The sequence below is a fragment of the Heptranchias perlo genome, chromosome 25 (genome assembly GCF_035084215.1).
Source record: "Heptranchias perlo isolate sHepPer1 chromosome 25, sHepPer1.hap1, whole genome shotgun sequence".
Lineage (NCBI taxonomy): Eukaryota > Metazoa > Chordata > Chondrichthyes > Hexanchiformes > Hexanchidae > Heptranchias > Heptranchias perlo.
The window spans coordinates 24542006-24557058 of record NC_090349.1 but is presented as its reverse complement, the minus strand read 5'-3'; the positions used below and the strand labels follow the sequence as shown (position 1 = coordinate 24557058).

The 15053-nt window shown below is 45.4% G+C and overlaps 1 protein-coding gene across 4 annotated transcripts in view; it reads left to right on the top strand.

Annotated features, from left to right (window-relative positions):
* The window catches only part of LOC137342105 (coiled-coil domain-containing protein 62-like), a 44150-nt gene that overhangs the window by 4131 nt on the left and 24966 nt on the right, over positions 1-15053 (top strand). For 3 of the 4 annotated variants that reach the window (XR_010967203.1, XM_068005762.1, XM_068005761.1), the window contains exons 4-8: positions 374-532; positions 4766-4958; positions 5690-5856; positions 5955-6056; positions 6619-6790. Coding sequence is in view for 2 of the 4 variants with exons in the window: in XM_068005762.1 (XP_067861863.1) it covers positions 374-532; positions 4766-4958; positions 5690-5856; positions 5955-6056; positions 6619-6790 (793 nt within the window). In the remaining 2 variants the exon portion in view is untranslated. Of the gene's footprint in view, positions 1-373; positions 533-823; positions 886-4765; positions 4959-5689; positions 5857-5954; positions 6057-6618; positions 6791-15053 lie in introns of those variants that run through there. The other variant, XR_010967204.1, reaches the window with a different exon arrangement.

Below are 15053 nucleotides of genomic sequence, written 5' to 3'. Positions count from 1 at the left end.
CGGGGCCGGTATCTCTCCCCAGCAGCATAGCTGAGATTGGGAGTTATGTACAGATTTTAGATGTGTGTCCAATTGCTGGATTTTTTTTGTCTTATCTTTTAATGCTTCATTTACATTAATACTGCAGATCTAGTAAATAACATATGATGCTTGTTACAATTTTTTAATATCCTGTCTGCACTATTTTCTAAAGAGAAAACTCTCAGTGCCCATTAATTCCTTGTGACTTTTACCATGGACCTCTAGTGAACACAATAATGCTACAGCCCCTTATATTCTTTAGACTTTAAAACATTTTTATAGTAATTTTAGTCTTGATACACTTATTACGAATTTTGTAAAAGTAACATTTGATTTTTGATTGCCTCCTCAGCCTTCATTAGAGAATGTTAGCTGTTCAAAATCTATTGGGGATTCAAAGATGAACTTTGGGAAAATGCAAGATTTTGCTCTGGCAAATGCAGCAAGATATAAAACCTGCCCTACAAAAGCCATCCACCCAGTTCCAGTATTGAATGGCTGTACAAGAAACGTGAGTAATATCTAATGGGGTTTGAGTGGAGCCAAGCCAGGCTACCAAATATTTTTCTCTTCCTTCTTCTGTGCCTGGTGGCACATGAGGAAACCCATTTCTTCCACTGCTTTACATCGTGCTCTGGATTGTTTCCATAACAAAGTCCCTTTTTACGTGGGCAGGCCGTTAGCCTGACTCACAACTCCCTACCAGGAGAACTGGCTGGATGAGATGGAGTCGCCACTCCATTCCCACCGGATGCGAATACCCTGCTAGATGTCAACTCAGCATTCAGAGGCCAGAGCTCTGGTCTTCTGCTCGCCGGGGGACCAAATAGTTTGAGACTGGAAATGGGCCCAAATACTGAAATGGTGATTAAAACCATCTTTACCCACCTCTAGGACTTGTCCTTAATATTTTCTAATGTAATAGTGTAATGTAAAGTAATAGTTTAATTCAACTGGAAACCTGAATGGTCAGTAGAGATGCTGGAATACTTCCTCTTTATGTCCTCAAAGGTCTTCTACTGGTTGGGAGTCAGATGACTTGACCATAACCAATTGGTTGTTAGGTAGCACACAAAAGTATCCGTTAGTGACCATCATCTAATTATTTATCTTTTCTTCCTCCCTCTTTGTAGAAAAATTATAGCCTGAGATTTGTGGTTTCCCTCTTTGGCTCTGCTCAGGTTGAGGTCTGCTGCCGTACATAGTTATGCACCATCTAGTTCTAAATTAGTACCATTGACATTAAAACAAAAAGGAATATCTGCAAATGCAGGAAATCTGATATTAAAAACTGAACATGTTGGAAATAAACAGGCCAGTATGTAAAGAGAAAAGGCAAGTTTTGACACTTTGGGTGTGTACCTGTCAACCACGTATATGAAAAGCATGAGAAAGAAAGAGGGGAAAAAAATAGTAAAGTTGTGGATGCAGCAGAAATGAAATGAAAACTGAAAATGCAAGCAAAGCAAGGTGGATCCTTCAGACGTGAGGAGAGAAAAAGAACTGGTCCATACCAAGGATCCAGACCCCCATCACTGCCTGACGGAGGGTTTCCAAACCAAACACAAACCTGTCTTCCCCATCTCTCAGACATTGACAGACACTCCCCACATTGCAAGCACCCTATGCTGTGAAGAGGGTGGAGCTAAGGTCTGAAGTTACTAAAGACCAGAGGGCTGCAGTGTGCCCAGCTGAAAGATGAGGTGCTGTTCTTTAATCTTACATTACAACAGTGTAATTCAACATCCAGTACCTACATTCCATGAAGTTGGAATATAGTTAGGATCTGTAAATTTAGAGACTGCTTTCCCCGGGAAATGATCAAGTAGGGAAACTGTGTCTAAAATTCTTTCTTTCTGCTCTTGAGCTATGCTCATACATTGGAAAGAGTGTCATGTTGGACTGGGCTTAGTTTACGACCATTGTGTTGGCTCAGTTCTATTTACATAGATTGCATAGAATGTATAACGCAGAAAAAGGCCGAGTGCAGTAGGAACTTGGGAATAGGCTGAGGTTTCTGGGAGTCTTCCCTAACACTCAGATTTGCTGAATAGGACACAGCAAACTCTGTCACCATCATTTAGGATTATTAGCAGGTGAATCAGCCACTGTCTTTTCATAGTACAAGCCCCAATCCATTACTGGATTGTTTTTCCCATCCACCCACCAAAAATGAAAAAGAACCTACAAGTGAAGAGCAGTAGTGGCAAGAAAGAACTAAATATTTTTTTAAGAAATTATTCATCTGAACTCTTAATTTATAGTTTTCACTATACAATAGCTTCCAGGGGTATGACAAAGCAACTTTCGAAACATATTAAGTAAAAATAATAACTTGGAGTGAGTAGATAGAATAAATTCAATAAACAATAACTTAACAAATCTGGATTAAATATCTGTTAGGTTAAACATATAAATATTTATGGCAGGATTAGAGTCTGGAGTGATGTGGGCGGCATGCATGGTGTGGACCTGTCTGGACTCGCATACCATGCAGGGTGAATACATATGTATGAAGTGTACGACGGTTGCATTCCTTGAGCAGAAAGTTGCACAACTTGAGTCAACTGGACTGACTGCAACATTCGGGAGGGAGAGAGTTTTCTGGAGCAGACGTTCCAGAGGGTGGTCACCGCACAGGAATAGAGAAACTGGTAAGGGGGACTGGGTGACCATCGACAGACAAGGCAGGAAGGTGAGAGTAGAATGGGGCTCTCATCTGTAGAACTTGATTTGCCTAATAGGTATTTAGGTACCAGTGATGTGGCCAAAAACGGTTACATAGAGGAGAATAACCATGAGCGACTACAAGGCACTGGGCGGAGAGGGGTTACCCTGGCAGAAACAGTATGGGTAGTAAAACTAGGCGAGTGGTGATTGTGGGGGATTTTATAGTCGGGATAGATAGTTTCCTTTTGTAGATGTGTTGAAGAGTATATTGCTTTCCAGATGCCAGGGTTTGGCACATGGCAGAGCGAATTCAAAAGGTTCTGGAATAAGAGGGTGAGCAGCCAGAAGTCGTGGTTCATGTGGGAACCAATGACATAGATTGGAGTAGGTTCAAAGTTCTACAAAGATATTTCGAGGAGCTAAGTTGTACATTAAGAAGCCGAACCTCTAGGTAGTAATCTCTGGATTACTCCCAGTGCCACATGCTGGACCAGATAGGGAGAGAAAGATTAAGATTGTCAACCTGTGACTGGAAGGATGGTGTAGAAGGGGGGGGTTCAGATTCTTGGGACACTGGAATCATATTTGGGGCCAAAGAACGCCTTCTTTGAAGGCCCACAGATGGGTTGGCCTTCACCTAAACCGGGGAGGCACCCATGGCCTTGTGGAAAGGATAAATACGGCAGTAGCAGAAGATTTAAACCAGTTAGCAGGGGGGTTGGTGGGAAATAGCCACATTTACATTTTTAAAAAAAGTTATGAGACAAAGACCAGCAGAATATATGGGCAGCGTGGGGACAGTCTCCCAGATAAGAGTTATGTACACGATTGCACGAAATTAAACAAATGAGTTAGAAGCATAAATTCAGTTAAGGGGTATAATGTAGTATCTGCTGCAGACACCTGGCTACAACCTGAGCATGATTGGGAGCTAAATATTCCAGGCTATGGGATCTTTAGAAGGGACAGGGAAATTGGGAAAGGAGGGGGAGTGAGTAGTAATACTGATTTTAAAAATACACAATTACCGCAGATTTCGGTAAGGGTGATCAGGCAGTGGAAACACGATGGGTAGATTTAAGGAACAGCAAAGGATGCAAGAATCTGGTAGGAGTTGTCTACAGACCTCCTGATTGTTGTGAGGGGCTGTATAAATACAGAGATTAGAGAGTCGTGTAGCAAAAAATAACGTGGTTTAAAATGATAAAGGGATAGGGTAGATGCAGAGAGACTATTTCCTCTGTTGGGGGAATCCAGAACAAGGGGACATAATAAAATTAGAGCTAGGCTATTTAGGAGGCAGTTTTTCACACAAAAGCTGGAACTTGACATTTTAAAGACTGAGACCGACAGATTTTTATTAGGTAGCGGTATCAAGTGAAATGGAGTTGAGGTACAGATCAACCCTAATGTAAATGAATGGCAGAACAGACTCCATGGGCTGAAAGGCCTACTCATGCTCCACTTCATGTTATCCAGTTAGAATGAAGACCTCTGTGGGCAGGCTGACTTTGAAATATTATGAACATAGACAGTATCCTGTGACATCAGAATCTGTCTCCTTTTCTGTGACTACTGCCAGTTCACTAATGGATTAATTTGGAGTAAAAGCTGATCAATAAGTAACAGGAGGAAGACTGAAATGTGTTTTAGAAGAAAATTAAATCTCTATCAGAAAATTACATAATTTCCATTCATAAGGTAGTTTTATCAACAATTTTGAAAATTCAATTAAATATTTTAGATTCATCAGAATAACCATAACTGGTTTTGAACCATAACTGATTAAGTGATCCACATTTCATATATTCTTTGTAGATTGGTGAGTAGAGCTGTCCTGATTGATAGGGGAAATTATGTATTCAGTTGTCATTTTTATGGAGTATAAATAAATCCTATTCATTCAGATTTTTACTAATATATAACTCAACTTTTTATCAAGGTATAGGATTATGATAAACCCACTGGTGATCAGTGATATCCTGTTTTATAAAGTAATCTAACAATAGTGTTTCAAGTACAAGAAACAAAAACCGGGACAAAAATTCTTATGACATTACCTTTTTATCCCCAGAATGCAAATGCCGATCTGGAGAATGGCACCATTCAGAAACAACGCAATGAGTTACAGCTGCTTGTTGCAGAATTAAAAGATCGGGACAAAGAGTTAAATGAAATGGTGGCTGCACACCAGAAGCAGCTTCTAGCATGGGAGGAGGATCGCCTGCGCATACTCGGCCTAGAAGAGAGATGTGCCAAAGTGGAACGTTAGTACCGTTTCATAAAAGATTATAACATATCCAGGCGGGTCATCCACGAAAGCTAAGTGCCAACAGTTTATCATCTCAGTCTTGAGATGTGTTACCGCCTTGGAGCACCCTATAGACTTAATGTGCTGTTCTGGATAAATTAGCAGAATTCTTTTCTTGAAATCACTTTTTTTGCCAGTGGGGGTGTTGTAAATCACTGCTCCCCACAATCCAGTGGCATGATTTCATAAACAATATCAGGATTCATTGTACTGTCTAGTACAAGGGAACATCTGACACCCGTGGAACTATAAACCCAGTGTTAGTCCCTGCTTTCATGAAGGAAGAGAGGAAAAAATAATTTCCCATAATAAGGCCTTGCTGCGGCCCTAGCCTTGAGTATTTGTCTGAAAAAAGACAGCCTTGCGTATAATTTATTCTGATTAATTCATCACAAATTGGCACAAATTGAGAGACCATTTCTGAGGCGAGGTGCAGAAACATATTTTGTCACCTAGCATTGGATTACTAACCAACCCAGCACAGGTTGCTGCCTTTAAGAGACAAAGCGGTGAAGATGCCTAGTGTACTCATTATAAATCATTCTTTTTAAAACACATCAATTTTGTTGGATTAAAAGGAAAACATTCTCTCCAGATCAGGAATGTGCAAAGGGTGAATGGATAAATGCATAATCCAGTTTTTAAAAAGTTACTATATAAACAGTCAGTAACATTGTGTTTTAATAGATGAACTGCGGAACAGAAATGAGATCATTAGAACATTAAATGTGCAACAAAAAATTTTGGAATCTCAGCAAGCTGATTGTCTAAAATCACTCGCCTGTACCCAGCAACGGCTGCAAGAAATGTCTGAAAAAGCAGCAGAGGCTGCTAGCAATTGTGAAGAGCTAGAGGTAGGACTGTCAGTAATAAAACCATAGTTAGTATTAACAATTCTGCCTCGTAAATGACCATTTAAATTGTATTGATGGATTCTGCTTGCCTCAACCAGGACAGGAACAAAAGTCTAAATTCCTCCATGCTGGAGCTTTCTGCCCAGGTGGGACAGTTACAGGCACGGGAACAGGAACTCACTACCATGCTGGAATTAAAGGTACTAAAATTATGCTGTAAAAGCTGAGCAAATGCTCAGTCAATATTCAGTAAATGTCCTCTGATCTCAACTATAAGCAGATCTTAAAACCTATGTTCCCATATACACCTGAATTTTATAATGAATGGAATGAATAGTATGTCATGGTTAGATCATTATACAGCACCTATGCTATTAAAGCCAGTAGTTTTTGAAGGAAGGATATTAAAGTTTTCTATGTCTGGCATAATAATGTTTTTGGTAATTGACCTTAGATTTCAGATAACTTCAGTGGATACAGCATTCAACACCTCTTGCCTCTTGCCTCTAATCTCATTTTATGAAGTGCCTTGGGACTTTTTTATGTTAAAGGCACTATATAAATACACGCTGTTGTTGTTATCCACCCAGATGTGGCTTGTGATTCTGGCCCTGGTGTATTGCTGTTCAATCTAAATTGTACTGCCATATTAGAGGACATAAAAGTCCACTTGAAGATGTGGCTTATATCAGAATTTAGGTTTGGATTCTGAGAATCACTTTGTATGCTGCAATAATGTTTGTTTTGTTACTTTTTGTATAGGACAAAGATATGGTTGAAGCTACCAATCACATCATGGATCTTACAGCTAGGTTTAAAACCTTAGAGGGTGCACTACGAGAAGCCAGGCTAAATGAAACAAACACCAGAAAAGAGGTGCATGATTGCAAACAACATTCAAAGAGACTAAGACATGAAATCTGCAAACTTAAAGGTAGGTTATGGGTTACCGTTGAAATATTAAAGTGTTATTAATCTATGTTTGATATGGGGGATAACAATTTGGTTATTATAGATAATTAAATGATACATTATGTAATCATAAGCCAGTCACAATGCAATAATGATACCAAGTGATTACTTATTCACCAGTGTTCATCATTGCACAGTCAGGATCTGATGTGCAATATAGCTACATGGTAGTACCATTGAAATCATTGGGGCAAATTTTCATATTCCTGTGCCTGGGGATATTGGATGGCCTGGGTGCAGCAAATACAAGAAAAATCAGGGGGAGAGGAGCGCACATCCATAATTGCTTGCCCCACTTTTCAGTCCTTCTAAATGAATGGGCGGGAAGTTGTGAGGGCTTCATTAGGAGCATGTGCTTCTTCCCATCAATTTTCCTGTATTTGCTGCGACCGGGCACAGGAACAGGAAAATCCAGCCCATTGAGTAGACATATGCTAGCTCTCTCAACTTTTAGGAGTAAAAAGTAAACTCGAAACAATAAACTAAAACAAATTGGGTAAAGAAAGAGCTTACATTTATATATTGCCTTCAATATCTCAGGTCCTTCTAAAGTACTTCACAGTCAGTAAAGTATAATCACTGTTTTGTGGGCAAATGTGGCAGCCAGTGTGTGCATAAGAACTCCCACAGACTTCATTGCAATGAACGATCAGTTAATCTGTTTTGATGGTGTTGGTTGAGGGGTGAATGTTGGTCAGGGCATTGGGAGACCTCCCTGGTCTTGTTCGAAAATGTGCCATAGGATCTTTTATATACACTTGAAAGGCAGATGCAACCTTGGTTTAATGCCTTGCAAAATATGGCATGTCTGACAAAGCAACACACTCTCAGTCCTGACATTGAAGTACTTAGGACCTGGAGTGCATCTTGCCCCATAAAACTTTTGACTCAGAGGCGAGAACACTACCACTGAGTTAAGCTAACACCCAAATTAAAGCAGCTTTATTTTCTCAAAGGTTGCAGTAATGTTTTAGCACTGCAAACCTGTTTAAATTATTCCTGATTAAGCAGATGGGCAGGTGACTATGCTTCTCTCAAAATTTATTTTGAACCAGCCACTTGTAGATGTGCTGGAATGGTTGATTTATTTTCCAATTTTCCTTTTCCTAATTCCAATTCGGAGAATCCTACAAGGGTTTTCTCTGATGTACCAAGATTTGAACCTAATATTTTATTTGGTTAAGGCTGTTGGAGGTTTTGTGCTTTATGGAATTCTTCTGGTTGACAACTTTGGGAATTTTCAGATGTAATTTTTGTGGATGTTAGAAAATATGGTTCTTATATCTTTATAATATTTATTGTGTTTATGATCATTGACTCCATTCTGACCATCAAGTTTGTCAATTTATTCTTCCTTCATTAGATAAATCATTTTTCTTCTTAAATTTTATTTTCTATTTTTTTTCTCCTCCTCTTGTGAAGGTGCTGGCTCATCCTTGTGGCCATCGGTGATCCTAGATAGCATTGGCAGGCTATGTGACTGGGGGCATCACAGCTGAGCCTTGCTCAATATCCACACACACATACTTACCAGCAGGGGTTGCTAGATAGTGAAGGTGTGTATTGCTGATTTGGAAAAGAGTGAAGGAGGAGGGAGAGAGGGAGGTGGAGTGGGGAAGAGGTGACCCAGAGAGAAGTGGAAGGGGGAAAAGAGAGCGAGAGAGAAGCAGAGGAGGGGAAAAGAGAGGAAGAAGTATGGTAGGGAGCGAGAAAGACAGAAGGGAAAGTGATCGTGAGACTGCTTGGTGGAGTCTGGCCTGAGAAAAGTATGGAATGATAAGATACCAACCAAAAAAAGTTACATAACTACTGAAAGGACCAACGATCAGCCAATGCATACATTTTTTTTATTCGTTCATGGGATGTGGGCGTCGCTGGCGAGGCCGGCATTTATTGGCCATCCCTAATTGCCCTTGAGAAGGTGGTGGTGAGCCGCCTTCTTGAACCGCTGCAGTCCGTGTGGTGAAGGTTCTCCCACAGTGCTGTTAGGAAGGGAGTTCCAGGATTTTGACCCAGCGACGATGAAGGAACGGGATGGTGTGTGACTTGGAGGTGGTGTTGTTCCCATGTACCTGCTGCTCTTGTCCTTTAGGTAGTAGAGGTCGTGGGTTTGGGAGGTGCTGTTGAAGAAGCCTTGGCGAGTTGCTGCAGTGCATCCTGTGGATGGCACACACTGCAGCCACAGTGCGCCGCTGGTGAAGGGAGTGAATGTTTAGGGTGGTGGATGGGGTGCCAATCAAGCGGGCTGCTTTGTCCTGGATGGTGTCGAGGTTCTGGAGTATTTTCGGAGCTGCACTCATCCAGGCAAGTGGAGAGTATTCCATCACACTCCTGACTTGTGCCTTGTAGATGGTGGAAAGGCTTTGGGGAGTCTGGAGGTGAGTCACTTGCCGCAGAATACCCAGCCTCTGGCCTGCTCTTGTAGCCACAGTTTTTATATGGCTGGTCCGGTTAAGTTTCCGGTCAATGGTGACTCCCAGGATGTTGATGGTGGGGGATTCGGCAATGGTAATGCCGTTGAATGTCAAGGGGAGGTGGTTAGACTCTTTCTTGTTGGAGATGGTCATTGTCTGGCGCGAATGTTACTTGCCGCTTATCAGCCCAAGCCAGGATGTTGTCCAGGTCTTGCTGCATGCAGGCTCGGACTGCTTCATTATCTGAGGGGTTGCGAATGGAACTGAACACAGTGCAATCATCAGCGAACATCCCCATTTCTGACCTTATGATGGAGGGAAGGTCATTGATGAAGCAGCTGAAGATGGTTGGGCCTAGGACACTGTCTTGAGGAACTCCTGCAGCAATGTCCTGAAGCTGAGTTGATTGGCCACCAAAAACCACTACCATCTCCCTTTGTAAGGAGTCGCACAACACCAGGTTATAGTCCAACAGCTTTATTTGAAATCACAAGCTTTCGGAGCTTTGCTCCTTCGTCAGGTGAGTGAAGGGTTACATAAAGGCACAGCATATATAGTCAGAGAACAATGCCTGGCGATTACAGATAATCTTTCTAACTGCCCTTTATCACACCTCGGCAGAGAGATAATCACAGCAATTAAAGGAGTGAATGGTGTTCAGACAGGTTGGTCAGGGAAACATTACATCCAAGAATACTGAAATCACAAAGACAGGCAGAGAGAGAGAGCGACCAGAAAGGCAGAGAGAGAGAGCGACCAGAAAGGCAGAGAGAGAGAGCGACCAGAAAGGCAGAGAGAGAGAGCGACCAGAAAGGCAGAGAGAGAGAGCGACCAGAAAGGCAGAGAGAGAGAGCGACCAGAAAGGCAGAGAGAGAGAGCGACCAGAAAGGCAGAGAGAGAGAGCGACCAGAAAGGCAGAGAGAGAGAGCGACCAGAAAGGCAGAGAGAGAGAGCGACCAGAAAGGCAGAGAGAGAGAGCGACCAGAAAGGCAGAGAGAGAGAGCGACCAGAAAGGCAGAGAGAGAGAGCGACCAGAAAGGCAGAGAGAGAGAGCGACCAGAAAGGCAGAGAGAGAGAGCGACCAGAAAGGCAGAGAGAGAGAGCGACCAGAAAGGCAGAGAGAGAGAGCGACCAGAAAGGCAGAGAGAGAGAGCGACCAGAAAGGCAGAGAGAGAGAGCGACCAGAAAGGCAGAGAGAGAGAGCGACCAGAAAGGCAGAGAGAGAGAGCGACCAGAAAGGCAGAGAGAGAGAGCGACCAGAAAGGCAGAGAGAGAGAGCGACCAGAAAGGCAGAGAGAGAGAGCGACCAGAAAGGCAGAGAGAGAGAGCGACCAGAAAGGCAGAGAGAGAGAGCGACCAGAAAGGCCGAGAGAGAGAGCGACCAGAAAGGCCGAGAGAGAGAGCGACCAGAAAGGCCGAGAGAGAGAGCGACCAGAAAGGCCGAGAGAGAGAGCGACCAGAAAGGCCGAGAGAGAGAGCGACCAGAAAGGCCGAGAGAGAGAGCGACCAGAAAGGCCGAGAGAGAGAGCGACCAGAAAGGCCGAGAGAGAGAGCGACCAGAAAGGCCGAGAGAGAGAGCGACCAGAAAGGCCGAGAGAGAGAGCGACCAGAAAGGCCGAGAGAGAGAGCGACCAGAAAGGCCGAGAGAGAGAGCGACCAGAAAGGCCGAGAGAGAGAGCGACCAGAAAGGCCGAGAGAGAGAGCGACCAGAAAGGCCGAGAGAGAGAGCGACCAGAAAGGCCGAGAGAGAGAGCGACCAGAAAGGCCGAGAGAGAGAGCGACCAGAAAGGCCGAGAGAGAGAGCGACCAGAAAGGCCGAGAGAGAGAGAGCGACCAGAAAGGCCGAGAGAGAGAGAGCGACCAGAAAGGCCGAGAGAGAGAGAGCGACCAGAAAGGCCGAGAGAGAGAGAGCGACCAGAAAGGCCGAGAGAGAGAGAGCGACCAGAAAGGCCGAGAGAGAGAGAGCGACCAGAAAGGCCGAGAGAGAGAGAGCGACCAGAAAGGCCGAGAGAGAGAGAGCGACCAGAAAGGCCGAGAGAGAGAGAGCGACCAGAAAGGCCGAGAGAGAGAGAGCGACCAGAAAGGCCGAGAGAGAGAGAGCGACCAGAAAGGCCGAGAGAGAGAGAGCGACCAGAAAGGCCGAGAGAGAGAGAGCGACCAGAAAGGCCGAGAGAGAGAGAGCGACCAGAAAGGCCGAGAGAGAGAGAGCGACCAGAAAGGCCGAGAGAGAGAGAGCGACCAGAAAGGCCGAGAGAGAGAGAGAGCGACCAGAAAGGCCGAGAGAGAGAGAGCGACCAGAAAGGCCGAGAGAGAGAGAGCGACCAGAAAGGCCGAGAGAGAGAGAGCGACCAGAAAGGCCGAGAGAGAGAGAGCGACCAGAAAGGCCGAGAGAGAGAGAGCGACCAGAAAGGCCGAGAGAGAGAGAGCGACCAGAAAGGCCGAGAGAGAGAGAGCGACCAGAAAGGCCGAGAGAGAGAGAGCGACCAGAAAGGCCGAGAGAGAGAGAGCGACCAGAAAGGCCGAGAGAGAGAGAGCGACCAGAAAGGCCGAGAGAGAGAGAGAGAGAGAGAGAGAATGACCAGTTGTATTAAAAACAGATAACTTTTTTTCGCTGTGTATGGAGAACAAGCCAACCACGACTTGAGTCTGGATGACTCTACGTCAGGTGGGGTTACATGTAGCGTGACATGAACCTAAAGAGTCAAATTGGACCCCTCCGGAGGGTTGATGTCCTAAGCTTGACATGTATGCTCAAGCTGTCAGGAGATGCGTCAACGCCAGATTCATCAGCTGCACTCAGAAGACAGTCCAGAATGTCACCCGAGCACAACGCAACGCCATCGACGCTCTCAAGACCAACCGCAACATCGTCATCAAACCAGCGGACAAAGGAGGAGCCATCGTCATACAGAACAGAATGGACGATTGCAAAGAAGCATACCGACAACTGGACAACCAGGAACACTACAGACGGTTACCCGCAGATCCGACCAAAGAACACACCCACCAGCTCAACAAACTGATCAAGACCTTCGATCCAGACCTTCAAAGCATCCTACGCACTCTCATCCCACGTACTCCCCGAGTGGGAGACTTCTACTGCCTCCCAAAGATACACAAAGCCAACACACCCGGACGTCCTATCGTATCAGGCAACGGAACCCTGTGTGAGAACCTCTCTGGATACGTCGAGGGCATCCTGAAACCCATCGTACAGGGAACCCCCAGCTTCTGTCGCGACACTACAGACTTCCTACAAAAACTCAGCACCCACGGACCAGTTGAACCAGGAACACTTCTCACCACGCTGGACGTCTCGGCACTCTACACCAGTATCCCCCACGATGACGGCATCGCTGCGACAGCCTCAGCACTCAAGACCAACAACAGCCAATCTCCAGACGCCATCCTACAACTCATCCGCTTCATCCTGGATCACAATGTCAACCAGTTCTTTACCCAAACACACGGAACAGCCATGGGGACCAAATTCGCACCCCAATACGCCAACATTTTCATGCACAATTTCGAGCCGGACTTCTTCACTGCACAGGACCTCCAACCAATGCTATACACCAGATACATCGACGATATTTTCTTCCTATGGACCCACGGCGAAGAATCACTGAAGAGACTATACGATAACATCAACAAGTTCCATCAAACTCACCATGGACTACTCCTCAGAATTGGTTTCATTCTTGGACACACAAATCTCCATCAAAGACGGGCACCTCAGCACCTCACTCTACCGCAAGCCCACGGACAACCTCACGATGCTCCACTTCTCCAGCTTCCATCCTAACCACGTCAAAGAGGCCATCCCCTATGGACAGGCCCTGCGAATACACAGGATTTGCTCAGACGAGGAGGAACGCGATGGACACCTACAGACGCTGAAAGACGCCCTCGTAAGAACAGGATATGACGCTCGACTCGTCGATCGACAGTTCTGACGGGCCACAGCGAAAAATCGCATAGACCTCCTCAGAAGACACAACCAACAGAGTACCCCTCGTCGTCCAGTACTTCCCCGGAGCGGAGAAACTACGCCATGTTCTTCGCAGCCTTCAACATGTTATCGATGACGATGAACACCTCGCTAAGGCCATCCCCACGCCTCCACTACTTGCCTTCAAACAGCCACCTAACCTCAAACAGACCATCGTTCGCAGCAAATTACTCAGCTTTCAGGAGAACAGCGTCCACGACACCACACAACCCTGCCACAGCAACCTCTGCAAGACATGCCAGATCATCGACACAGATACCACCATCACACGAGAGGATACCACCCACCAGGTACATGGTTCAAACTCCTGTGACTCGGCCAACGTTGTCTACCTCGTACGTTGCAGGAAAGGATGCCCCGTAACATGGTACATCAGCGAGACCATGCAGACACTGCGACAACGGATGAACGGACACCGCGCAACAATCGCCAGACAGGAGGGTTCCCTCCCAGTCGGGGAACACTTCAGCAGTCAAGGACATTCAGCCTCCGATCTTCGGGTAAGCGTTCTCCAAGGCGGCCTTCGAGACACACGACAACGCAAAATCGTCGAGCAGAAATTGATAGCCAAGTTCCACACCCATGAGGACGGCCTCAACCGGGATCTTGGGTTCACGTCACGCTACACGTAACCCCACCTGACGTAGAGTCATCCAGACTCAAGTCGTAGTTGGCTTGTTCTCTCTCTGTGTGTCTTTGTGATTTGACCCCTTGTGTATTCAGTATTCTTGGATGTAATGTTTCCATCACCAACCTGACTGAACACCATTCACTCCTTTGCTGTGATTATCTCTCTGCTGAGGTGTGATAAAGGGCAGTTAGAAAGATTATCTGTAATCACCAGGCATTGTTCTCTGACTATATATGCTGTGCCTTTATGTAACCCTTCACTCACCTGACGAAGGAGCAAAGCTCCGAAAGCTTGTGATTTCAAATAAAGCTGTTGGACGATAACCTGGTGCTGTGCGACTCCTTACATTTGTCCACCCCAGTCTATCACCGGCATCTCCACATCACCTCTTCCTTTGTGCTAGGTATGACTCCAGCCACTGGAGAGTTTTCCCCCTGATTCCCATTGACTTCAATTTTACTAGGACTCCTTGGTGCCACACTCAGTCAAATGCTGCCTTGATGTCAAGGGCAGTCACTCTCACCTCACCTGTGGAATTCAGCTCTTTTGTCCATGTTTCGACCATGGCTGTAATAAGGTCTGGAGCCGAGTGGTCCTAGTGGAACCCAAACTTAGCATCGTTGAGCAGGTTATTGGTGAGTAAGCGCCGCTAGATAGCACTGTTGATGACACCTTCCATCACTTTGCTGATGATTGAGAGTAGACCGATGGGGCGGTAATTGGCCGGATTGGATTTGTCCTGCTTTTTGTGGACAGAACATACCTGGGCGATTTTCCACATTGTCTGGTAGATGCCAGTGTTGTAGCTGTACTGGAACAGCTTGGCTAGAGGCGCAGCTAGTTCTGGAGCACAAGTCTTCAGCACTACAGCCGGGATGTTATCGTGGCCCATAGCCTTTGCTGTATCCAGTGCACTCAGCCGTTTCTTGATATCACGTGGAGTGAATCGAATTGGCTGAAGACTGGCTTCTGTGTTGGTGGGAATATCAGGAGGAGGCAGAGATGGATCATCCACTTGGCACTTCTGGCTGAAGATGGTTGCAAACGCTTCAGCCTTGTCTTTTGCACTCACGTGCTGGACTCCGCCATCATTGAGGATGTGGATGTTTACAGAGCCTCCTCCTCCTATTAGTTGTTTAATTGTCCACCACCATTCACGACTGGATGT